The sequence below is a fragment of the Biomphalaria glabrata genome, chromosome 8 (genome assembly GCF_947242115.1).
Source record: "Biomphalaria glabrata chromosome 8, xgBioGlab47.1, whole genome shotgun sequence".
NCBI lineage: Eukaryota > Metazoa > Mollusca > Gastropoda > Planorbidae > Biomphalaria > Biomphalaria glabrata.
Genome location: NC_074718.1, coordinates 24,941,532 through 24,967,873, shown reverse-complemented (window position 1 = coordinate 24,967,873; position 26,342 = coordinate 24,941,532). Strand labels below are relative to the sequence as shown.

Sequence of the window (26,342 nt, the reverse complement as noted above, 5' to 3'; positions counted from 1 at the left end):
CTACATATTTTCTTCACTCACAACATCACAGGCAACATGTTTTCTTCACTCCCAACATCACAGGCTACATATTTTCTTCACTCACAACATCACAGGCTACATGTTTTCTTCACTCACAACATCACAGGCTACATATTTTCTTCACTCCCAACATCACAGGCTACATGTTTACTTCACTCCCAACATCACAGGCTACATATTTTCTTCACTCACAACATCACAGGCTACATGTTTTCTTCACTCACAACATCACAGGCTACATGTTTTCTTCACTCCCAACATCACAGGCTACATGTTTTCTTCACTCACAACATCACAGGCTACATATTTTCTTCACTCACAACATCACAGGCTACATATTTTCTTCACTCACAACATCATAGGCAACATGCTTTCTTCACTCCTAAAATCATAGGCTACATATTTTCTTCACTCCTAAAATCACAGGCAACATGTTTTCTTCACTCACAACATCACAGGCAGCATGTTTTCTTCACTCACAACATCACAGGCTACATGTTTTCTTCACTCACAACATCACAGGCAACATGTTTTCTTCACTCACAACATCACAGGCTACATGTTTTCTTCACTCCCAACATCACAGGCTACATGTTTTCTTCACTCCCAACATCACAGGCTACATGTTTTCTTCACTCACAACATCACAGGCTACATGTTTTCTTCACTCACAACATCACAGGCTACATGTTTTCTTCACTCACAACATCACAGGCAACATGTTTTCTTCACTCACAACATCACAGGCTACATGTTTTCTTCACTCACAACATCACAGGCTACATATTTTCTTCACTCACAACATCACAGGCAACATGTTTTCTTCACTCACAACATCACAGGCAACATGTTTTCTTCACTCACAACATCATTAATTACTTTTGTTAGAAAAAAAAGCGGTTACAATATTTATAGACAACTTGCCAACTAGATCTCTATATAATCCTTGTGTTGTGGAGCATATAATGCATACAGATAGTGAAAACATGTTGCTTCTGTAGCATTAAGATATAGATCTAGATCCCTAAGTACAGATACAGAGATAAAACATCTTTTAAAGATATCAATGAAACTGATTACTTGAGATGAATATTGAGCAAATGATATCGGCGATAACCTACAAACTCAAAGACTCTTGTTGTTCGTGAGTTCACTACGTATTTCAATACAAAGAAACAATCATGTAGTCACTTAAAAAAAAAAGTTGTCAACTTTCTGTACTTTTAGATAGTTCCCCTACAAGATGTCGTCCTGTAATATCAGATCTTATACCTCGGCACTGATTGCCACAATACAGTGGTAACACTATACACCACTGCGGTGGAGCTATTTAATGAAATACACAAAGTCAATGAGTAACAAGAAAAACATTTTTTATAAATACTTTAAAAAAAAACTTATACGAAATAAATTGTATCAATTAGTTTGGATCAGTCATGTAATTAAGTTTCTAATAGATCTAGACCAAAAACAATAAATGTTTGCGATTAATAATATTTTTACCATTTTTGTTTAGCGCAATTACATGCTTTAAGCCTTTTCAATACGCTCTGATCCTGTCACTTATCTGGACCATTTTGGAAAAGACAGTCTTTTTATTTTGAAATAAAAAACAAAAACAGGAACATCTTTTAAAAAAAAGTATTTTCTGTCTTGTTGACGACTGCCTCACAGATGAACTATTTTTCAGTGAACCAGTCTGACACTTATTCTAGCTGAGTGATTGGCTTTCAGACATTTTCTTCAAGAACGTAACGAGCCACTGCAAGTCACGGTTCACTGGTAACGAAGTGTACATTTAGATCACGTGAAACCCTTTCTTAGATTCTGTTTTTAAGTTTCGAAGATTTGTTTGGTTTTAAACTTATAGAACTGTTAGCACACTGCAAGGCTTTTTTTTTTAATACTTATAGTCTATATCATTCTTTGCATTAAATGCATATTTCGCACACTTCTTGGCTGAATGTTGCTCTCGTCATCTACCTTGACACCAGAAGTGCCTTATTATGTTCTCAGTGTACATAGAGACGAGCTGTGTGTTTCAATGACATGATTCATGTGGTTCAGTCGTCTCGATCTTACCGGATTCAAACCCTGCCCACTGTCCCCGTCATTCTGCGGGAGGTTCGGACTAGGAAGTAGAATATCTTCAACTCTGAAGGAACATCCGAAACATGTACAACCTTTTACAAACATCTTAACGTGATTTACGTAGGATTGGCGTTTTCCATATTGAATAACACCCCAAAATGACAATTTTTGTGTATATATTTCAAGAGATTTGTATGAGTTTTCAAAATGTTTTAATAATTTCATAAGATTTCCAGGATTTTGTCGTATATTTTGCAATTTCAAGAGATTTCAAGGAGCTCCTGGTAAATCAGGAGGCCGCGGGAAAGCTGTTATAATTTATAAAATGGTTTAATTTAAAAATTTACACCTAGAATTAGCGCGGGTCCTATGAAAGTGCGGGGCTCACTGCGGTCGCATAGTTTGCAGGGTGACCAGACACCTCATCATACGAGACATTTCATCATTGCAACATTTCATCCTTATAGCAATTCATCATTTATATTTAGGGTTAGGGTTAACTTGCTCAGTATGTTAATTACTTAATTACGCCTACATGTACTTATGTTTGCAAAATGCACTTTATGCAATGATGAAATGTTATGGTGATGAAATGTTGCAATGATGTAATGTCTCGTATGATGATATGTCAGGGAACCGGTTGCAGTGGCCCAAGGCCGGTCCTGCAAAATAGCGGCGTATGCTACGCCGTGGGTCGACTAGTAATAAAAAAATGTTCATTATTAAATGATGTAATTTCTATTTTGGGGTTTAAGTTGTCCTTAAAGTGATTTCTAGTTTCAGAATTAAAAGCTTTGTTATTATTAGAGGATCTTCATTGTTTGAATTAATAGTTTACATTGGAATCTCCGACATAACAATATTATTTGAGTGTACAGTAATTGTAATAGAAAACTACACTAAATTATAAAATCAGAAACGCATTGTCTGATCAACACATAAAACAGGAAAAAGTAACACAGTTTTTCATCAGCGTGTCATCATTCATAGACTCCAAGATGTGTCTTGGTTCAAGAAGAAACCCAGATGTGTCCACATGGTTTTCCAGCCTTTGGAATATATCCTTCATCTCCCAATGAAGTCTGTCCAGCACTTCTGTCGCGTTTGAACTGCAGTTCTATTGACAGTCCTACGTCAGAACTCAACTCCCCATCAAGTCTTTTCTTTCTTTTGGTTGTTTTGATTACAGGAAATCCATTGCATTCACTACCTTCTTTTGCTCTTTCGATGGATTGGCTGATCAGTTTCGTCAGTATCTCATCATTTTGCAGAAAGCATGAAAAGGTTTTAATTTCTTCAGCAGCTTCCCGTATGTGCAGTCCAGACTTTTGTAGTTTCTTCTGAACTATATTGATTTGGCTAAGTAGATTTGATCAGAATTTCAGATAAGCAAAAATTTCATAATTTTCCACTGCAAGAAGAAGATTCTGTGCACTGTTTATCTTTGTTTTGGAAAAATACGTGATTTTGGAAGGCCATCACTTGACTCATCATCTGTATCAATTACTTTAGATGTTTTGTCTGACTGTGGTAAAAGGTATTCCCCTGGAGTCCTGGAGTTTCTTCAGCACTATACTTCTCTCATCAAGAGACATTTTCTCTTCTTCGACTGCTGTATCTTTGTATGAATCATCTGAATAGTGATACTTTTCTTCGACACGTTCATGGTCTCCTTTGTTTTCAGTGCTCTTATCAGGTTTCTTCTTAAATAAGGATGACGAAATAAACTAGCCTATATACAAAGTTACTTCCTGAGAATAACACGGCACTAGTTAGCGCTATGGAAGTTACTCCTTGAAATTGAGAGTAACCCTGCACCATAGACATAAATAAATATAGACTGGCCGAAGGAAGTAACTTCATGTAACTTGAAAACATGTATATCTATTGTATTCGGATTTCCGAATTATGAAAAATTCCATGATCTTCATTCTTAGAGATTAAACAAAACTACACTGCCCCCTTATTTACAATATATATAGGTGTGTGGCTGAAATAGATATGAATACTTAACTTTTATACTGCTCATAAATGCTGTATAATAAAGTACACAAAACTTCAAGTCACAAATTTTCGTTTCATAAAACTCTTTAATCGGCCAGTCTATATTTATTTATGTCTATGCCCTGCACGGAAAGTGCTACTACTCTGTGTGGAATACATTCAACAGGATCACTAACATATATAACAACGGGAAAGTAAGACTACATGACAGTGACGTAATATTTAATTTATTTAAAAATAAATTTTGGACACTCATTTGGGGGTCCCCCTCAAGTGGGGGCCCAAGGAATCTTCAAATTCTCCCACCTCCTCCACCCACCCTAGCTACGCCACTGTCTCCAACCAGTGTGCATCCGATCTGTTCGGGTCCACATAAACCTCACAAGCCACACAATCTCCAACCAGTGTACAGCCGATCAGTTCGGGTCCACATAAATCTCACAAGCCACACAATCTCCAACCAGTGTACAGCCGATCAGTTCGGGTCCACATAAATCTCACAAGCCACACAATCTCCAACCTTTGTACAGCCGATCAGTTCGGGTCCACATAAGCCTCACAAGTCACACAATCTCCAACCATTGTGCATCCGATCAGTTCGGGTCCACATAAGCCTCACAAGTCACACAATCTCCAACCAGTATACAGCCGATCAGTTCGGGTCCACATAAGCCTCACAAGTCACACAATCTCCAACCAGTGTACAGCCGATCAGTTCGGGTCCACATAAGCCTCACAAGCCACACAATCTCCAACCTTTGTACAGCCGATCATTTCGGGTCCACATAAGCCTCACAAGTCACACAATCTCCAACCATTGTGCATCCGATCAGTTCGGGTCCACATAAGCCTCACAAGCCACACAATCTCCAACCTTTGTACAGCCGATCAGTTCGGGTCCACATAAGCCTCACAAGCCAGACAAGAAGCCACTCTTTCTCTTACTTTTAAGGTCGATAAGTATAATTTATATTTAAAAAAAAAGCCTAAAGCTTATGGCTATTAATTAATTTACTTTAAAAAAAATGGGTTAGTTATTATAGTATATAGGTGCATTTTCTCACTCACTTTTAACTACTGTTTACTTTTAGTTTTGTTTCAATTTTTTTAAAAAAGTAGTTTGATCTTTTTAGCCACTAACAGGTGGATCTTTTAGTTTTGTCATGTGGTGAGTTGGGCTTTATTTTATATGGAGTCAGATTAGGTCTTAACATAGACAAATCGAGCTGACAAGCACAGAATTGTCCTTTTCTTGCAAAGAAGAGCTACTTTAATTGTTTGTACAGGTATACAATCAAAATATGGTAGCTAATGCAGCATTTAATGCGGATCGACAGTAATTAAAGTTAGGATTCGTTGCGTTTACTAGCTTATCTTGTGAGAACCACTGTGTACTTTTGTTAATCAAGCGACACCCAGGTCTTCATGTACTTTCCATTGTGTTCATTACATGCACGCGATGTTGACGGTTATCAGTGCTCTAGTCTAACTTGACCCGTCTTGGTCAACATCTGACATTGATTTGGTTGCACCACTCTAGGCTGATGGTACATTTCAGTAGTGCTGTATCTAGTACATAGATAGATATATCTAGTAGTAGGCCTATACTTTTATAGTCAACATAAAGATCATGGGCGTAGTCAGGATTTTTTTAGGGAGGGGGGATTTTTTTTTCTTTCACCCACATAGACACACACACATATCTATCTATCTATCTATCTATCTATCTATCTATCTATCTATCTATCTATCTATCTATCTATCTATCTATCTATCTATCTGTCTGTCTGTCTGTCTGTCTGTCTGTCTATCTATCTATCTATCTGCATATATATATATATATATATACATATACATGTTTGTGTACACGTAATAAATCTTCATTACATTCTGACCATTCTTTCTAACTTTTTTTTTTTACCCTAGTATAGGTACCCCTCTTGAGTTAATGGAATGACAGAAGACAACCGCTTTTGTCAGCTATGGGGTCTTGGGAAGCGCTGTTAGCTCTATCAGCGGGGTCCAGTGAGGTGCCCCGACTCCAAGCTTTATTTCCGTTATTTGAAACTAAAAAGAATGCATATTCTGTGGTATCTACAGTGCATTATCCTGCTACTTTTCTATTAAAAATGTAGGTCAAAAAACAAATTCGCTATTCACTGCACTTTATTAATATAGCCCAGCCACCGGTAAAAAATGATACGTATAGTTTCGCTTTAGTAGTGCATTGGAAAGGGGGGGGGGAGAGTAAACTCAAAGCCCCATTTGGCCACGCTCATGAAATTTAGTAATTGTAGCCTTGTTTTTCCTCTAGTTTGAAGGCGAGAATTGACACCAAAATCCCTTTTTGCTACGCTCATGGAATTTGGTGACTGTAGTTTGCTTTAGATTTTTTATCCAAAAGAGGAGTTATAACGTCAAAACCACATGTAAAAGGGGGGGGGGGTTAAACTCAAAACCATCTGGAGGGGGCTTATACATCAAATCCCCCATTGGCTACGCTCATAGAATTTGGTGACTATAATTTGCTTTAGTTTAATATTGACCTCAAAACTCTCTGGCTTTGGGGGGGGGGGGTTAAACTCAAAACCCTTTGGAGATTTTAAACTTAAACTTCTTATGTGACTAAAGAGGTCAATCCTTATACACAGCTGTGGTCACAGGCTGGACATCTTGGTCACAGGTTGGACATCTGTAACCACCAGACGCTACAACTTTTTCACCTTTTTTTTTTTTCTACCTTTGGTGTGAAATGGTGTGTGTAGCATTGGCAATCCAAGACCCTTCCTTTATGCTTGCTCTCCTTGTGGATCTATCTAGTGCTTTCAACTGTTGGTGTGTAGTGGTGTGTGTAGCATTGGCAATCCAAGACCCTTCCTTTTCGCTTGCTCTCCTTGTGGATCTATCTAGTGCTTCTATCTCCCAACTGTTGGTGTGTAGTGGTGTGTGTAGCATTGGCAATCCAAGACCCTTCCTTTTCGCTTGCTCTCCTTGTGGATCTATCTAGTGCTTCTAACTCCCAACTGTTGGTGTGTAGTGGTGTGTGTTGCATTGGCAATCCAAGACCCTTCCTTTTCGCTTGCTCTCCTTGTGGATCTATCTAGTGCTTCTATCTCCCAACTGTTGGTGTGTAGTGGTGTGTGTTGCATTGGCAATCCAAGACCCTTCCTTTTCGCTTGCTCTCCTTGTGGATCTATCTAGTGCTTCTATCTCCCAACTGTTGGTGTCGATTATTTGATTGTAAACACTGTTCTCCTTCAATTATGTGAATATGTGTATGCCTATTGGAAGGTGTTCTCAAAGGGTTGAACACTAGAAAGGTTCCTTCAATTACTCTCTCAAGGGATTCAGAATATGGAATCAACATCCCTGACTGGGCGAGAAGCTTCTCTGTTGGTGCCTTAACATTCCGCTGGAGAAGCTTCTCTGTTGGTGCCTTAACATTCCGCTGGAGAAGCTTCTCTGTTGGTGCCTTAACATTCCGCTGGAGAAGCTTCTCTGTTGGTGCCTTAACATTCCGCTGGAGAAGCTTCTCTGTTGGTGCCTTAACATTCCGCTGGAGAAGCTTCTCTGTTGGTGCCTTAACATTCCGCTGGAGAAGCTTCTCTGTTGGTGCCTTAACATTCCGCTGGAGAAGCTACTTGTTTTTCGTTTTCGTTTTTCGTGATTGCGCGCAATCACAAAGTTTTATCCAGTTTTTTTTTTTCAAAATAGAATTTGAGCCTCTCAAACCGCCCGTAATTTGATGATCTCGACAGAATTCTAATGCTGTTAAAGACGACAAAATGTCTTCACTATATACAGCCTGTTCGTTATTTAAAGTGCATTGAATATGCAAGCAGGTTTTGTTTTCATTACAAGAAAATATGAAAAATACTTTTAAAAAGCTTATTTCAATCGTAGTTAAATCATGGTTTAATCAATAAATTTGGATCAGTCATGTAATAAAATGTGTAATAGATCTAGACTAACAATAATAAATTTGTGCGATTAGAAATATTTTTACCCATTGTTTTTGTTTGGTGCAATTTCATGCTTTTAGCTTTCTCATTACGCTATGAACCTAACATTCGTCTGGACCCTAGACATAAATAAATATAGACTGGCCGAAGGAAGTAACTTCATGTAACTTGAAAACATGTATATCTATTGTATTCGGATTTCCGAATTATGAAAAATTGCATGATCTTCATTCTTAGAGATTAAACAATTCTACACTGCCCCCTTATTTGCAATATATATAGGTGTGTGGCTGAAATAGATATGAATACTTAATTTTTATACTGTTCATAAATGTTGTATAATAAAGTACACAAAACTTCAAGTCACAAAGGGATGGGGGAGAGAGAAGGTGTATCTATGTGAATGTTACCGTGATCGCCTTTTAAGTGCATTTTTCAACAAAGTTGTACAATATGAACTTCAACTTGAGGGTACAAGAAGAGACACATTAACCGCAGGGAAGTGCTTATGAAAATAGAAGGTTTTATAAATATCTATGGTTAGTTTCAAACTTTAAAGCGGCGACTCTACATAGTATAAGGGGGACTAATTCAACTTATACCACCACATCAGTCAAGTACAATTTCTTTTCATTGTTTGAGATAGCAAAAAAAAAAAAATTAATAACCAATGTTAATTAACTAATTGGTTAATTTTTTTATTGATATTTTTTGTCAGGTAAAAGAAATAATTGTGCAAAAATTTCAGATTGATCCGTAATTGGATGTGGGAGAAATGGCGTGAACAAACTTTTTACCAGGCAGAAAGACAGAGTGAGTTGATGTAAGCTTTGTAAAAATACACCATTTTTACTATAACACTATTTATTGATTATCAAAAACACAACAAACTATATTAATTAGGGAGAAAATTTTCCTGTTTATTTAAAAAAAATTAAGCAAACGTTTTTGTTATTTTATATAAAAAAAACTTTCTAAAAAATCGTTTGTAGTACAAAATTTAACATTTTCTGTTACACTTGGTAAAACATTTATTTAAAATAATATGTACACTTTTGTTTTTAAAGAGAAAGAATACATTTAGTATGTATATAACGCGAACAGAATTTAAAACATTTCACAAGCAGTATTTTATATTATCATATACACCGCATAATACATATAGATATTGCTATGTACCTATAACACAATCAGTATAGAGATGTAACCAGAGGGAAAAGGTTTTTTTTAGGCCTTGAATGAGAGATTGGCCCTTTAGGAAACCGTCTATTAGATAATCATTCAATCACATCAGTTAGGCCAGGTTTACATATGATTGTACCATATCTATATACCAATCAGTTCATCGAGAACCTAGGAATGTTAAAAGTGTAATAAAAATAACACAAATATATCTCCTTATATTGTGGTATCATGTTGTCAGTTGGCCTAACATTGCACGTCTCTTCTTTTTGTATTGCCGGAAATAGGGTTGTGGTTATTGAGATAGGGTTGTGGTTATTGAGATTTAGCAGTTTATAGCTTCTGATATTCTGGCTGTAAATATTGAAACCCGCCTTTTTACTTGCCTGAGTGGACCATTTCTGGTGCCTATTCTGAGTTTGTGTTTACACACAAACTATATTGGTAACTTTGTTTCCTTCCAAAATTATTTTGTACTTTTTTAGTGCGTTTTAATATTAGCGTTTTTTAAAAACTATTTATTTATTTATATTTGGCTTAAGGCCAGAACATCCGATTTGAAGTTTATAAATGTACATGAACATTTTTTTTTCGTTTTTAGTTTTCAAAGCAGTGTTCCATTTATACGCCCCAAGCGTATCGACAAAACTACAAAAAATGGTAGGTATGCGATAAGGCCAGCGAAGAAGATGTCGCCATGCGTGAAAGGTTCCAGAAAGAAGCGGCTGGTGTCTCTCGTGGTTCTCTGCCTGTCTTCGCTGATGTTGCTGGTTACAGCCATCGTATTTGACGACATAGTGGATGCCATCACTCATCAGGAGATGTCTGAGGTGAACTATGGATGTCTCTCAGTAGCTGTAACAAATAGTGTAGTTTTTAATGAACTATCTAGCTTTCACTTTTTTCTTTTCTTGCGGAAAGGGGTTGGGAAGATGCTCTGAGCTAAATTTTGACATTGTATTGCAGACCAATAGATATCATTTCACATTCAATACCGGTAGGCCTATGTAGTTGTTTTTATTACAAAGCTTATTTCAACGCTGTCTGTCTGTCTGGTAAAAAGTTTGAACTTGCTCTTTCTCCGATTTCCCATTCTGGTGATGAATTCTTTTGTTTGATATCGAAATAAAGGGAATAAAAGCTATTTAACGAGAGATGTGGATATATATACATATATGGATATAATCCCCTTATTAGCTGTTCTTTCCATCAATAAGCTTTGCTATAAAAAGTATTTTTTTTTTCTATTGCTTGTTTTTTTTTATTATAATGAGAAATGCAATGGAAGGAAAACTTTAAAAGTGAATTCATGTTCATCCTGTATAGGTATTGGAAAGTTGTTGGCATGTGGGGGTAAGGCATTGGGGCTTCCATGTATCCAGTTTTGGGCATGTGGGGGTAAGGCATTGGGGCTTCCATGTATCCAGTTGTCTGGGATCCCAATATTTCTGTTGGGGCTTCGCTCTACATTTTGGACCTTCTCATGTGGCTGGTAACCTAGCCAGAAATGTTTGGCTACATACTAGGCATTGTATAGTAGCTGGATCCGATTGCCTGGACTCATTTCTTCTTCCAATTTTTCACAGCAGTTCTTAAAGTGTGTGTGAGCTTATCATGTTATCAAAGTTATTGCTCATTATTAACATGAATATGAATCTTACAGTTACATTCTCTCAGTATGTTTATATTTACATTAGTGTTTTGGTGTCAGAAGTCAATAACCTATTAAAATGTTTTGGTTCAAAAACCTTTTTTTTTTTTTTTTAAAAGAACATTTTAACTTATCAAAAACCATTTTAGTAAATGTTTGCTTATCATAAAAATCTTTTAGGAAATCTTTACTTTTCATCAAAAAAACTTTTTTAGCTTGTCATCAAAAACCTTCAGTACATTTTGGCTTGTCTGATGGCTAAATGAAATGGTTATCAAGGAAACATTATCAACCAAAATCTGTAGCTACCATGCTTCTAATTTTTCCTTAATTTGTTTTTTTTTTTTTGCCATCCAAAGCCTCTATGAAGCATAACTTAATATTCTCTGTAACAATCTATTAACTTTACCTTATTTTACTAAGAAACAAGTTATTTAAAATAACAAGTAGAATCAAATACTATTTTTTATACCATCATTGTCTTGCAAGTAGTAAATAGAAATCATAACACTTCAAAGCTGTGCTATATCATATCACATGGAACACTTCATAACTATGCTATATCATATCACATGGAACACTTCATAACTATGCTATATCATATCACATGGAACACTTCAAAGCTGTGCTATATCATATCACATGGAACACTTCATAACTATGCTATATCATATCACATGGAACACTTCAAAGCTGTGCTATATCATATCACATGGAACACTTCAAAGCTGTGCTATATCATATCACATGGAACACTTCAAAGCTGTGCTATATCATATCACATGGAACACTTCAAAGCTGTGCTATATCATATCACATGGAACACTTCATAACTATGCTATATCATATCACATGGAACACTTCAAAGCTGTGCTATATCATATCACATGGAACACTTCAAAGCTGTGCTATATCATATCACATGGAACACTTCATAACTATGCTATATCATATCATATGGAACACTTCTACCGTACCAAAGAGTGTTCTATGATTGAATTTTCTATGAATTGCAAAACAAAATATTTTGACTAGTATCTTATTTGGTTTGTCTTTCAGAAACTGCCCATAAGAAATGGAAGCTTTGCCTTCAAGTTCTGGCAGAAGCCTCCTGTTCCAGTTAGTTTCAACATTTATGTCTTCCACATCACCAATCCAGATGAGATTCTAGCTGGTACTGCCCCACCTTCTGTAATTGAGAAAGGACCATATGTGTACATGTGAGTGCACTTGTTGACTTTATTTTTACAATGCCTGGAATAAGAATTTTAAAACAAATGGTGTGATATATGATGTCATTGTTTAATGTTGTTTATATGATGACATTGTTTAATGTTGTTTATATGATGACATTGTTTAATGTTGTTTATATGATGTCATTGTTTAATGTTGTTTATATGATGACATTGTTTAATGTTGTTTATATGATGACATTGTTTAATGTTGTTTATATGATGTCATAGTTTAATGTTGTTTATATGATGACATTGTTTAATGTTGTTGTTTTATGAAAATTACTTGAAAGGATGGGATATAATAAAGGGAGCTTTTAATGCCTTCTGTTCTTACTTAAGATGAAGTCTCTATTAATTCATTCTTTTGTTAACTATTCTATATTTCTATAATAATAAGGCTAGTCTTCGAGTCCGAAGATTAGTGAGGAATGCAGTATTTCCTGTGGCTGTGCAGTCCCAGCTGTGACCTACATATTTTGCCACATCCAGGACAAGCATAACCATTGTCCGCAGGCGTCGATCTAGATTTTCTTTTCGCTGTTTGCGTTTGTCCTCGGCAGCAAATTTTCTTTTGGTCTCAAATGTGTATCCCACGGCCTTCGTGAGTGACCTCCAGCTGTTTTATTCTGAGGCCGCATGCAACCAGGTGCTCTCTCCTATGTCAGCCAAGGAAAGTTGACACCTAAGCTGGTCTTTAAAGCGTTTCTGTGGGGCGCCTCTGTTACGTCGACCACCTTTTAGCTCACCAAAAAAAGACTGCCTTTGGCATACGTTTGTCTCCCATGTGGGATACGTGCCCTGCCCAGCGCAACTGTTGGGCCAAAAGAAGTCCTTCTATACTGTCCATACCTGCGTTCGCAAGGACATCGCTGTTTGTATTGCGGTCTTGCCACCGTATGTCCATGATGGAGCCCAAGCATCTTTGGTGGAAGCACTCAAGAAATCTTAGATGTTTCCTGTAAAGTGTCCATGTCTCAGAGCCATACAGAAGGGTTGAGAGAACCACCGCCTGGTAGACACTGATTTTCTATGAAGATCTGATTTTTGAATTGTGAACATATAATATTTATATAAAATTTTTACCAAATTATTAAATTTTTACTACCTTTACTATTTTAACTGTGAATAAACCTTGTTTTTAATGATTTAACTGTATAGAATTTAGCCCTTGTTATGTAAAGGGAGAGTGATCCTTAAAGGATTACTGGCACGACATGGCCGAAATTGTGCCGATGTGCCTAAATTCAAAACTCAAACTCTAGACAATGATTTTTGTAGGCAGGTGGAGCGATCTGTTCCGCCAAACTCTCACCTGAAGGCATCCAAAAGCGCTACTGGCCCTGGCCAGACAGTTATCAACTTCTATGTACTAACAGAACAATACCTGTAATTAAAACTGACATGTTTAAAAATGAATATATGCCTGGTCTAGCAGTGTGTGGTGAGCACACTTGTTTCTCATTTGGTCATCTCAATGGTACATGGTTCATACATTGTATGCTGTCATCTCCTGTCCTCATGTGGGAGGTTTGGAGTAAGATGTAGATTATCTTCAACATCCGAAACAAGGGAAATATTAAGAAACATGTGAAATATTTACATTTTGAGAATGCTGTCTATAAAAAACAATAAGCTTATATCACTTAATAGAGACACATTCAATACCAAATCATCTGAAATGTCATAGCTGTAATGATCACAGAATATGTTACAGTTTTAATAAGCTATAATTAACATTAATCATGGAAAGAAGATATAAAATATGCAGGTGTACAACATAAAGGTTTAGTAATTTAAAAAAAAGACAAAGTACAGGTACATCACTTTATAGAGACACATTTAGTACTAAATGATCTAATCTGATATGACACACCGGTAGGTGTAATCTTAAAGTTCTAATAAATTATAATTCAAATTCAAACTGGAAAGAAGATATTATATATAATATACAAAGAAATTCACAAGTATCTATTTCTATAGCCATACTATTTTGATGCCCACCTTGAAGTCCTGATGCCTGCTGATTTAAAAAAAACAAACTAGAATTTTACCATTTATGGTCTTTATAAAAATCCCATGATGAGGATCATTTTGTTACAGCTCCACAACCTCATTAACTTTAACTTAAGACTTGTTAAATCTTATAGGATGCACATTGAGAAGACTAGTATCAAGTGGCATGACAATGACACCGTCGAATATGTTCAGCCTCAGACATTCGTCTTCAACAGAGATGCCTCAGTGGGACCAGATGATGAAAATTTTACCACTATAAACATACCTTATATAGTAAGAACTTTATAGCAGTAGTTGTTGTGGCATTTTGAAATAATTAAATGGTAATTATCATCTGCATTAGGTTTATAAATTGAGGCACATTTGTGGTGCACTTGATAGAAAGGAGAATTAATTATGTATGTCAAAGAAAAGAGCACAGAAGTACCTTGAAAAAATGTTTGAGAAGCCCCTGGAAAAAAAATTGAGAACTGGCACTACAAATAGAACATAATGTAGTTTAGGCATTAGCTTTAATATTTATTGTAACTTAACATTGATGTGTGTTCTTCTCACAAAATAATTTGTATATCATTTCCGAAATGGTGCAATGGAAACCTCTTTAATTGTTACCTTTTTGCTTATTACATGAACTAGACCACAGCTACAATACTGCAGTATGAGTACCCAGCCCTTCAGACAGTTATAGATGCTTTTTTCATTAGCAAAGGAGAGGATGTGTTCAGAACATTATCAGTGCGGGATATCTGGTGGGGTTATGAGGATCCAGTCTTAGAAGAAGCAGCAAAAACAGCCAAGAAGTTCAACATATCCTCACCTCTGTTCAGTGGGAGATTTGGATTTTATACAGATGTAAGTTGTAGTGTTCTTTGAATTCTCAACTTGGGTGAGAAAAACTAGCCCATGATAAAGTATAGACAAAAAAGACAAAAGTGAGAGCAAAAGTGGTCAGTGGGTCTTGTGTGAAAGGCTTAATCTACTCTTGCAATAAGTTTGACTGTACTTTAATGAAGTTATAGAAAATGAGGAAGAAGAAGAAATGAAACAAAAAAAAAAAAATTAGAACAAAAAAAATATTTAAAATAATTTTTAAGTGGTTATAGTGGGTTCAAGTGACTTGATAATTAATATAGTCATATGTTCATTTTTTAGACCTTTCCTAAGTGTATTAACATTTTGTTTATCCATTATGCTATTTTAGTTTTCACTTGCCATTTCTTTTAAAGATCCATTCCAGTCTTCACCATAAATATGTTAATGGTCTCTAATATTTTTCTTTTTCTGTTAAGATTGTAATCTCATTTTGTATTTTTTACTATAAAAAATAGGGGCACAGTTGCTGAGTGGTTAAGTGCTTGACTTCTGAACCTGGGGTCCTGGTTTTAAAGACTGGGATTTTGATTTTCTGGATTTTTAGGGTGCCCATAAATTCACTCAACTCTGATGGGTGCCTGACATTAGTTGGGGAAAAATAAAGGCAGTTGGTCATTGTACTGGTCACATGACACCCTGTTCATTAATCCTTGGCCAAAGAAACAGATGACCATAGCATCATCTGCCCTATTAATGCAAGGTCTGAGAGGGGAACTTTACTTTTTTTACTATAAAAAATGGACAGTGGAATCTAGATAATTTGAATTTATTCAAAATCAGAGTTTTGTTTCATTCAAATTTACTTCATTTTTTTTTCCCTTCTTTATCTTTATTGAAAAATTGGTAAATTTTAAGTTACTTTTGCCAGAGTTCCTGATAACTGAAATTAAAAAAGCTGTAAAATGTTTTAATTTCTGATGTTCACTTATACAAAATACATTCCTGCAGAACATTGACACCTCCCCCTCAACATTGTTCAAAATATCTGTTGCAGAGATACCGAAGTATTCTGACAAACTGTGATCCCACATATAATAGAAAATACTTTTATGAATGATGACTTCACAGTTATTTCCCTTGTTTGGAGTGTATGTCAAGTCGTGTTTCTTAACACTTCAGCTGAAGTGGATTCCTCTATAGCTCGATACTTAAAGTGGCAGATTTATTTTATTTATATGACTGAATTTCTTCCCAGAAAAACAATACAGGTGATGGTCTTTATAATGTATACTCAGGTACAAATGGAGACTTAGATAACTTTGCTATTATTGACAGATGGAATGGATTAAAGTAAGTTTGGATTCTTTTTCTCTTTGCCACTTTTGAACTCCAAGTACAATGCTTACTTTTTTCCTTCCTTCCTATAAATTCCTAAATATCTTTATCATTGAACTTTGGCTAATGGATCATTTTCTAGATTAAAAATAAAGATTTGTAATAATTTTCTCTTTTAAAGGAAGTTATCTGTCTGGAAGTCAGACTATGCTAATGGTATCAGAGGAACAGGTAAAGATATATTTTATTTTAGAAAAGTTTTTTTAAACTGTATTTTGATTATTAAATCTAGATATTACCTTAATAATTAGAGGGCTTAGTGAACTTAAAAGTATTTTTGTTAGCTGCAAAATTGTTTTGATCTGATATTCATGTACAATAGAACTATGATCATGTCAAATGAATGTGGCAGTCAGAAGGAACAAAATTAGTTTATGTTTGTTGTGCATTTCAAAAAATCAATAAAGGCTTTATTACCATAAGATACCAAACTTTTTCAAAATAAATGATTTTAATAGTTATTCAGGGTTAAGAAAAAAAAAACTTCTATGAACTAATTTTGAAGTAAGCAGACTTGTCCAGCAAATTACATTGAAATTTTTCTAAAAGGAAATTATAAGAAAAGAAAAACACAACAAAGAAACAACTAATCTTTAAATGGATGATCTAATTCTGATAGCTAATTTATAATTCTTTTCTTATAATTTTTTTTTCTTTTGGATGTAGTCAAGCAAGTGAAATAGATTTATCAAAATATTTTCAAATGTTTAGAAAGGCTATTTGTAACATGTTTATGTATAACACATTTGAAATATATTGAAAGGAATGTTATCTTAAATATATTTTTTAAAAAGACACTAAAAGATTTAAAGAAAACAAATTTTTACATTTTACATGCTAAGTAATTCAAGCAGGTGAAAATGCTTTACTTATCAGATGGTTCCATGCATCCCCCATTCCTTGATACTAGCAAGAATTTGTCTATATTTGATGCTTACTTGCACAGGTAAGTTATAAACTTCAACAATAATCACTACCTATTTAAAGATTTTAAACAAGTCAATTTTAAAAGGTAAAGACTTTGTTTTGACATTTAGCCTAAAATGAGAATTGCAATATAGCTCACAAAATGGTAGTGTAACTCTGAAAAGGTTTCAAATATCATGTACACAATAAAGTTATTTAAAACATATTTTACAACTTGTTATGTATTTATGTTTCTTATGTGTTTTGAACTCATCTGCAATATTGTGTCAAAATGTTGTGGTGTCCAGGTCAGCTTGTGTGTGTGTACTATGTTATCGTGAACTGTTTTTTTCATTGTTGTACAATAAAGCTAGGATCAAGACATGTTTTCCTGTAGTGTTTTATTAGGTTAATACACAACTATATTTAATTTTCCTTGTTACAATAGAGTATATATATTTAAAGATTATTTATGAATCAATGTTGCACATAAGAATGATATAATATGTAGCCTAGTCCTATCTACTTATTAACATTTTCTTTGCCGTTACATTGTGGCAGATCTCTCAAACTAGTCTACAATGGTACTTCTTCGTATCGAGGTATCAGAACTCTGAGATATTATGTGCCTTACTCAGAATTTGCTGCCAATGCACAAAACCCTGAAAATATTGGTTACTGTACACCAGATCCATCCCACTGTCTTCCATCTGGAGTATACAACTTATCCGAAGCTTCCTTTTGTAAGTTAAGAATATTGACACCTATATAGTAGTACTAAATAAAATGTAATATTATATAAAGCCAATTGTAAGGAGTATGTAAGAAGTAAAAACGAAACATTTTGACAAATGGAGTAAACCCTTTTTTATGGTATTTCATATTTGATATGAATATGTTGGCTAAACTGGTCAACCCATTTTCACACTCTACTTTTATTTTCATGTCTAAAATTAAAAAATGTGAAGGGAACATTTGCCATGTTTGACATAGATCTAAATCCAATCTAGTAGATCGGTAATATCCAAATAGGGCCTACATGCGTAGGTCATATCCGGCTATTATACTATAAAATATAAATGTGACCCTAAAATAAGATCTATTTTGCTCCCTTAGCAATTTAATACTTTAATAAAATCCAACTTTCTGATGAACTTCATAAGTTATTTTTAATTAAAATGTGGTATTAATGTATGTTTGGTTTGCTGTCATCTTAATGTATTCTTATGTTTAGTGCATAATTGTAAGACTAATTTCCCTCAGGATAATAAAGATTATTTATTGTTTTGTTTTTTTACTCTGTCATTTTAAAACTCTTCTCTACTCTCTACTCTTCAGTTGCTCCAATGTATGTGTCTCTGCCACATTTTGTTGGTGGGGATCCTTATTATCAAAAACAGGTCACAGGTTTAAGACCTTCTCAGTCTGATCACCAACCATTTTATGACATTCATGAAGTAAGCACTTACAGGTCTCAAATTAAATATAGATATCTATTTATAAAATCACATAATTCATATTTGATTTTTAAAAAAAATTTGTTTATTGTGATTTCTGGCATGAGCTAAGAAAAAAATGTCATGAAATTCCGAGCTATTAACAAGTTAAGATTATTCTGTTTTTGAAAGGTGCTCCATGACTTAACAATGTCTGACCATACCTATATTTGATAAAGATTAGGCACTTCAAAGAGTTGTATGTCCACATTTATGAACATACTTAACAAAGACAGTTGATTCTAATTCTACTTTATGAGAACTCACTTAGGCAGGATCATTTTAGTCCTAATAACCTGCTTTTTCTTTTTGATACTTAGAATTTGTCATAATTAATTAGATGGTAGTTCAATTAAATTTATTATTATTTTAAAATGAAAAAATTTTCATTTCATCATATATATAGTAAAAAAAAAATCTCCCTTTTAGACCTAATGATCATTAGGGCAGATGATGTAAAGATCATCCGTTTCTATGGCCCACGGTTAATAAGGGTGTCATGTGGCTAGCACAATGACCAACAACCGTTACTTTTCCACAACTAATGCCAGGTACCCATTAGAGCTGTGGGGACTCAGGCGCCCTAAAGATCCAGATATTCATAATCTCAGTTTCACCAGAATTCGAACCCAGGCCCCCTCAGTTTGGTAGCCACATGCTTTATCACTCACCGCTTTTCCTCCTTCATATATATATATATATATATATAGAGAGAGAGAGAGACAATATAGTTTGTTGAGACCAAAAAAAATAGGTTTCTTATAAAGGTATAGAAATATTTTTTTTTTTCACCAACAGACTCTTTATTACTGTAGGTGTGTGTGTGTATATTGCAATTTCAACTTTTTCTAACAATTTTTTCATCAGTTGACTGGGATTTCAATGAGAGCAGCACGCAGATATCAAATTGTCGTAAGAACTCAAAGCTTTAAATATTTTACGTAAGTGTGTTATTTTATTTTAAATAAAGCTTTTATAGGCTGAAAAAATGTATAATAAAATTAAGCAATTTTTTTTACAGGGAGGAAAGAATAATTGATACTAATTTTGAACTAATATATTTTTTTTTTATCAGAAAATTCAAAAACTTTCCAATCAGCTACATTCCTGTTTTATGGATTGATGGGGTATGTATGTATTGATGGGGTATGTATGTATTAATGGGGTATGTATGTATTGATGCATAATGTATAATATTGATGGGGTATGATGAATTGATGAGGGGTGTATTAGGATCAGATATGTTGGGATTTTTTAGGGAGGTGAATAGGATTAACATGCCTACTCTTATGTAAGTGAATGTGGTGCAGATTGAATACTGACCAGAGATTCTTGTAATACTTTGACCAATATCAAATAATATGATTTCAATTTTTATTCATTTTCCTTCAGCAACTTATACAATATAATAATGTATTTGTACTTAGTTTTCTTTGTAGGTTCTAATATATATTTTCTGTCTTGTTCACTAGGTAGCAAATATTGATCCAGACACAGCCAATCTTTTAAAATCTCTAATGCAAGATCCAATGGATGCTCTACCCTTTATAAGAATAGGATTGTTTTGCCTTGGTGGAGTACTTCTTCTGGTAGCAGCATCATTAGTCACTTATTGGAAATATAAAAGTAGACAGCAGGTTTGTTTTTTATCATAAGATTAATTTGACAGCATATTGATTATAATCGTAGCTCTTTTAGTATTGCAGCAGAATAATAAAGACAATAGCACTTTAGAGCAAATGTACCTAACCCACACATAAACCCTCAAATTTCTATTTCTATGACTTAGTATTGTGAGTTTTTAGTGACTTTCGTTTTATATAAAATATTTCCTTGACATATCATAAGCATTTCTTGTTTCTATTTACTATAAGGAAAAAAACACTTTCAAGAAATGGTTAATTGCAAATTTTTTTTAATTTTATACATTGTAATGTTTCTAGAATTAAGGGGACAGCAATGCTGATATAGATTTTATTTTTCTACTTTTAAACAAAAGTAGACTATTAAATAAATTTAAATTGCCATAAAGACAATATATTTCAACTACTGAGTCCATGAAGAAGTGAGTACTGTCTTATGTATTTTATGCTTGCTCATTAACTAGCATATTTTCTTTTACCCCACCCCTTTGTCAACTACCAACAATATGGTAAAGTGTTTAGTACTATCATCACAATGGGTAACAAACAAAACAAAATAATAGGTACTGGTACATGAACTGAAGTGTCTTTAAAATCTGGGTAAAAAAGCTTATAAGTTATTGATCATGACTGATCTTACATATGATGCAGCCGTTACATCACTAATAAAATATTTTTTTAATAGAATTTGTACACAAGAATTGAAGATTCAGAATATGAGCCAGTGATCAGAAATCGAAGTAAAAGATTAGCCCAAAAGGCAACAGTTGATATCAATGGTACAAGTGATTCTGCACAAGCCTCTCCTGTTACTCCAAACTCTTTCACCAGCAACAGGTTGAACAGCACCAGTATTCAATCAAGGGAGGGAAGAGATGAAAATACAAAGCCGCAGAACAGACCCAACAATCCAACAGGGGCCAGGCAGATGGAAGACTCCTTAGAGGATGATCAGCTCTCCATAGAGAAAACTTCGTACTATGATTCTGCATATTATGATAGTTTTGGTAATAGTGGTAAGACAACTAGTCTTACGTGATGTGCTTTGCAATATTATTTTTCTTTTAATATATTTACAGTCTGTGAATGTTTGAATTTGTTGTTTTTGTTTCGGAATGAAAATTTTTAACTCTTTATCTACCATAAGTCACTTTGTTTCTTTTAAAGGGTGTGGTACCAGTAGTCAAAGAGTTAAAAATATTATTTTAAATTTTATTTTATTCATATTACCACATTATTTTGTGATATTACAATTTTTTCTCAAGTGTAAATGTGTGTATGGATGAAACTTTGAGCCTTTTATGCTGTGAAGAGATTTATGAGATTAAAATTTTTGAATGGAAATGTATGGTCATTGCTATAGTTACCAATGTGCAATTACAAAAAAAGGTCTTTTAAGTAAGCTTTTATAAATATATATTTGGTGCAAAATCCAAATAAAAGATTTTAAAATTATATCTTATTAAAGTTTTATATAAGTTGGTAAATAAATTCCATGTTGTTAGTGAAATATCTTTGAAACAAAATAAATTGTTCCTCTTGTTTCTTTCTGCTAGTAGACAATAATAAGAATAAGGGAGAATGTGTTAAACACACCCTTGCTTAGAAAATTGGTAAGAAAAATTGTATTATATAGTTTATAGAAGGTTGCAAAGTAAAAGTGCTCAGCTGGGATAATGAGTGTAACACCATTCAAGTTTGAAATGGTTATGCATCCAATTATAGTTCTACTACACAGAGTTACCAACCCTATGGGCGCAAAAGGATTAGTGATTTAAAGCTTGATTAATTTGGTCTGAACTTGTTTGCTAATGTCAGGTGTAAGTCTACATAATTTCCTAGCATTTCTTTCTTGTAAATATAGTTGGGGAAGAATTTGTTGTAGCATAGGCCAATACTAAACTGGCAAGGGTATGATATAAATATAAATGATGCAAATTTAGCATGAAACCGCAACTACTAACATTTTTTCGCACAACCAGACACAACAGAATAAGAGACAACACATGCCCAGGAAGCTAAAAGTTTGGAGCATTTGAGAATGCTGACCTTGTTCTTAAGAGCTCCATACTCTGTTAAAAGGCCTGAACAATTCAAAACAGTAGTCCTATAAAAAAAAATTGACTATTTAGGACTACTCATATGAATGAAGTCTTAAATATTTCTTTTTGTTTTTACAAAGCTACATCAATTCACTCTGTCTGTCTATCTGGTATTATTTTAAACAATATTTCTCCCTGCTATATAGAGCAGGATGCCAGGCATTCGCTCTGTTATCAGCAGCAGACGCCTTGGCTGGCTTGGCCACGTTCGTAGAATGCCAGTAGGTTGACTTCCACAGGACATCCTGTATGGCGATCTAATAGAAGGCAGGAGAGCCGCTGGTCGCCCACTTTTACGTTATACGGATGTATGCAAACGCGACATGAAGCTCTTCAAAATCGACACTGGCAACTGGGAAGAGGTGGCACTGGACGGATCCACATGGAGAGAGAGCATAAAGGAAGGGTCACAGATTGCAGATGTCATACACAACAGAAGCAGAAAGAAGGGTGAAAATGCAACGGCGCCTGGTGATTATATATGCCCAACCAGCTGTGTATCAAGGATTGGCCTCTTTAGTCACACAAGAAGTTGCAAAGGGAAAAGATCGTCTCTCGAGACGTAAAATGCCACAGAATTTCTCCCACAACTATTCTCAGATCAAGATGAAACTTTACACAATTATTTATTGTGCCTAACAAAACATGAATCAATAAAATAAATTAATCACTTTGTCTATTAATTATTGGTGAATTTTTGTTTGATATTGAAAAAGGGAAATAAATTCTACATTATGAGATATATGGTTGTAAATATGGAATTCTCCCCCCTCAGATAAGCTTAATAATTTTAAAAAGTATTTTGCTTGTTTAAGCATGTAGATTTAAATCAATGTGTATGCCTATATTAAATCAAACAAGAAAAAAAAACGTATAGTAATTATAATTGTATCAATTAAATTTGAAATAGATATAGATTTCTAGAATAACAATAATAAATCTGTACGATTAGAAATACTTTTACCCATTGTAGGCCTATTTGTTTAGCGTTATTTCACGCTTTTAGATTTCTCAATGTATTAAGATCCTAACACGAGAAGGGGTAAAGGTGAGTAACTGGCGCCTAAACCAGTAAGCTTCGGGCAGGAGGGCCTCGTTAGCCATAGCTGGCTACCCACCTAGGAGAAGGAAAACTCTGAATTCAAGACTCTGTTGCCTTGCAGCTTTACCCAATCATGGTAAAAGCTTCGGGAGTCAACCCTGGGGAAAATTCAGGAGCTGGCGACCCTAAGGCAGTTTGCAGCACCCCAAACTGTATCGACACTTGCCGTTCCTTTGGATACATCAGCTGCGTGGAGAGGGGGGAAGTGGTGTGTGGGCGACGTCGTTCGACCACAGCTAATGCCCAGGCATTCGTCTCATTTCTATAAGATGATCCACATTCGCTTCGGACTGAAGGAGGCCATATATGATTCTATTATTGTCTGGACCAGTTGGAAAAAGGAGTGAAGAAAGAAGGGGGTATCTGTGTATCTACACAAAGTATAAAGGGGACTAATTCAACTTATACCACCACATCTGTTAAGTCCAATTTCTTTCCTTTTTCGATACTAAACAAAATAAGTAATTACAAAAAGTTAATTAACTAATTGTTTTGTTTTTTTTTTGTAATCGATTAATGTTTTGTCAGTTACAAGAAATAATTGTGCGAAATTTCAACTTGATCCGAGATAAGGAGAAATAACATGTTCAAGCTTTTTACCAGACATACAGACAGAGTGAGTTGATATAAGCTTTCTAACAAGCAATAATAATATATATCTATATAAAACACTAGCCTAGTGATCAGGGGCGGACTGGCTAGAGTTGATACCGATGTGTGCACGATATTCGATGAAGCTGCAATGAGCATGCAGACGACTGTAACGCTTCTAATGCTGTTGATTTGTTTTAAGACATCCTTGTAAGTTTGTATGCTCAGCAAGACGTGTCGTAACGGCCTGTTCTGTTCAAGTCAAATGTCTTCTTCTTAAGTTTTCATTCGATGTTCTTACAGTAGGCCTAGGAAACTGAAAGGTGTAATCTACCTTAAATATTGAAATGACGTCACTTATTTTGTGTAAAGATCCCAAGAACACGAAATAAACACAAATATAACGTTCCGACATGGTTGAGACGGTAATTTTTAATTCCATTTTATCTAAACTTATCTTCCGCATTAGTTGTGCATTATTTACACATCAGACATAGACATATATAGGCGGCCCCCTTAAGGGGAAAAGCAGCTGTTAGGTTTGTGCAAAATGTCTGTCTGTCACACTCAGATCTCGAAAACTAGAAGAGAAATGAAAAATATAATTTGGCCATGCGATGAAAAGTTTAGGTGCAATGGCTACTTTTGGTTTTCTAAAAACAAACAGTTTAATTCATGGGCGTAGCCAAGGGGGTGGGGTTCAACCCCCCTCCCCTCCAGAAATGAAATCCCACCCCCTGCCTGGGGGGGGGGGGGGGTCGGAGTTTAGAGACTGATTTTTTGCTTTGATTTTGTTTATTTTAGGTGATATTTTAATGCTAAACCATCACTTGCATCCTAGCGCAGTCAATGGGTTTTTGAGTTTAAACCCATACCAGGGGGTTTTTGCAGTTAAATCCCTCTCTTCTATAGACAAAACAAAATGACTATTGCAAGCGATTTTTTCATAAAAATACACCAATTCAAAAACTATACATAAATGTACGGGAGATAATGTTACAATACGTTAACAAAGAAAGATTTTTTTTTTTTATTTTCAGTATCACAAAGTCAAAAATATTTTTATAAAATGTAGGCTACAAGAAATGTTCACAACAAATATAATTTTGCTAATGTATGGTGTTTTTTTTTAATTAAAAAAAATATATTCATAACGAATTTTCCTTTTAACAGCCTTTATTAGTTCACACAACAAGAGAATATATCTTAAAGGTTATGAAAAAAATATGTAATGCATAGACACGTTGCATGAATTCAAAATGTTGCTTTAAATGTCATATCCACATATGGATGTGTACACAGAGACGTTTCGGCAACAGAAAATTTCTGGATGAAAGCGTGAAAATAGTTAACTACATTAAAAACTTTCTTTTGAATGCACGAACTTTTTCGCAAGCAAATGGGAAGTAGTCATATTGTAAGTAGTCAAATGGGAAGTAGTCAAATTGTTGGAAGAAGTCTAATTGGAAGTAGTCAAATGGGAAGTAGTCAAATTGTAAGTAGTCTAATTGGAAGTAGTCAAATGGGAAGTAGTCTAATTGGAAGTAGTCAAATGGGAAGTAATCAAATTGGAAGTAGTCTAATTGGAAGTAGTCAAATGGGAAGTAGCAAATTGTAAGTAGTCATTGGAAGTAGTCAAATGGGAAGTAGTCAAATTGTAAGTAGTCTAATTGGAAGTAGTCAAATTGTAAGTAGTCAAATTGTAAGTAGTCAAATAGGAAGTAGTCAAATAGTAAGTAGTCAAATGGGAAGTAGTCAAATTGTAAGTAGATTAATTGGAAGTAGTCAAATGGGAAGTAGTCAAATTGTAAGTAGTCATTGGAAGTAGTCAAATTGTAAGTAGTCAAATGGGAAGTAGTCAAATGGGAAGTAGTCAAATTGGAAGTAGTCTAATTGGAAGTAGTCAAATTGTAAGTAGTCAAATTGTAAGTAGTCTAATTGGAAGTAGTCAAACTCAACTTCTTTTTCATATCGATGTTCGTTGACAATCTAGAGGAAAAATTCTAACTCGAGAAGGGGGCGAGGGGTACAAAAATTATTAAAGGTAGGCCCTACACATAGGTCAAAAGTTTTTGGGAAACGCTGATCTAAGGGCAATATGTCTTCTCACTACAGCACAGCGAGACCACTGC

The 26,342-nt window shown here is 34.7% G+C and overlaps 1 protein-coding gene and 1 long non-coding RNA gene across 3 annotated transcripts in view; one reads left to right on the top strand and one right to left on the bottom strand.

The window, feature by feature from the left end:
• Positions 1–21,870, top strand: part of LOC106061853 (lysosome membrane protein 2-like) — a 50,026-nt gene extending 28,156 nt beyond the window's left edge. Inside the window, exons 2-15 of one of the 2 annotated variants that reach the window (XM_013220071.2) lie at positions 8,827–8,901; positions 9,862–10,090; positions 11,971–12,131; positions 14,294–14,435; positions 14,799–15,014; positions 16,231–16,325; positions 16,492–16,541; positions 17,247–17,316; positions 17,838–18,019; positions 18,615–18,733; positions 19,640–19,713; positions 19,848–19,899; positions 20,245–20,409; positions 21,101–21,870. In XM_013220071.2, coding sequence (XP_013075525.2) covers positions 8,843–8,901; positions 9,862–10,090; positions 11,971–12,131; positions 14,294–14,435; positions 14,799–15,014; positions 16,231–16,325; positions 16,492–16,541; positions 17,247–17,316; positions 17,838–18,019; positions 18,615–18,733; positions 19,640–19,713; positions 19,848–19,899; positions 20,245–20,409; positions 21,101–21,454 — 1,968 coding nt within the window. In that variant the 5' untranslated portion in view covers positions 8,827–8,842 and the 3' untranslated portion in view covers positions 21,455–21,870. The remainder of the gene's footprint in view (positions 1–8,826; positions 8,902–9,861; positions 10,091–11,970; positions 12,132–14,293; positions 14,436–14,798; positions 15,015–16,230; positions 16,326–16,491; positions 16,542–17,246; positions 17,317–17,837; positions 18,020–18,614; positions 18,734–19,639; positions 19,714–19,847; positions 19,900–20,244; positions 20,410–21,100) is intronic. The other variant, XM_056039703.1, reaches the window with a different exon arrangement.
• Positions 8,978–26,342, bottom strand: part of LOC129927905 (uncharacterized) — a 26,351-nt gene continuing 8,986 nt past the window's right edge. The window contains exon 3 of the long non-coding RNA XR_008779558.1: positions 8,978–10,115. This is a non-coding gene — a long non-coding RNA (uncharacterized LOC129927905). The remainder of the gene's footprint in view (positions 10,116–26,342) is intronic.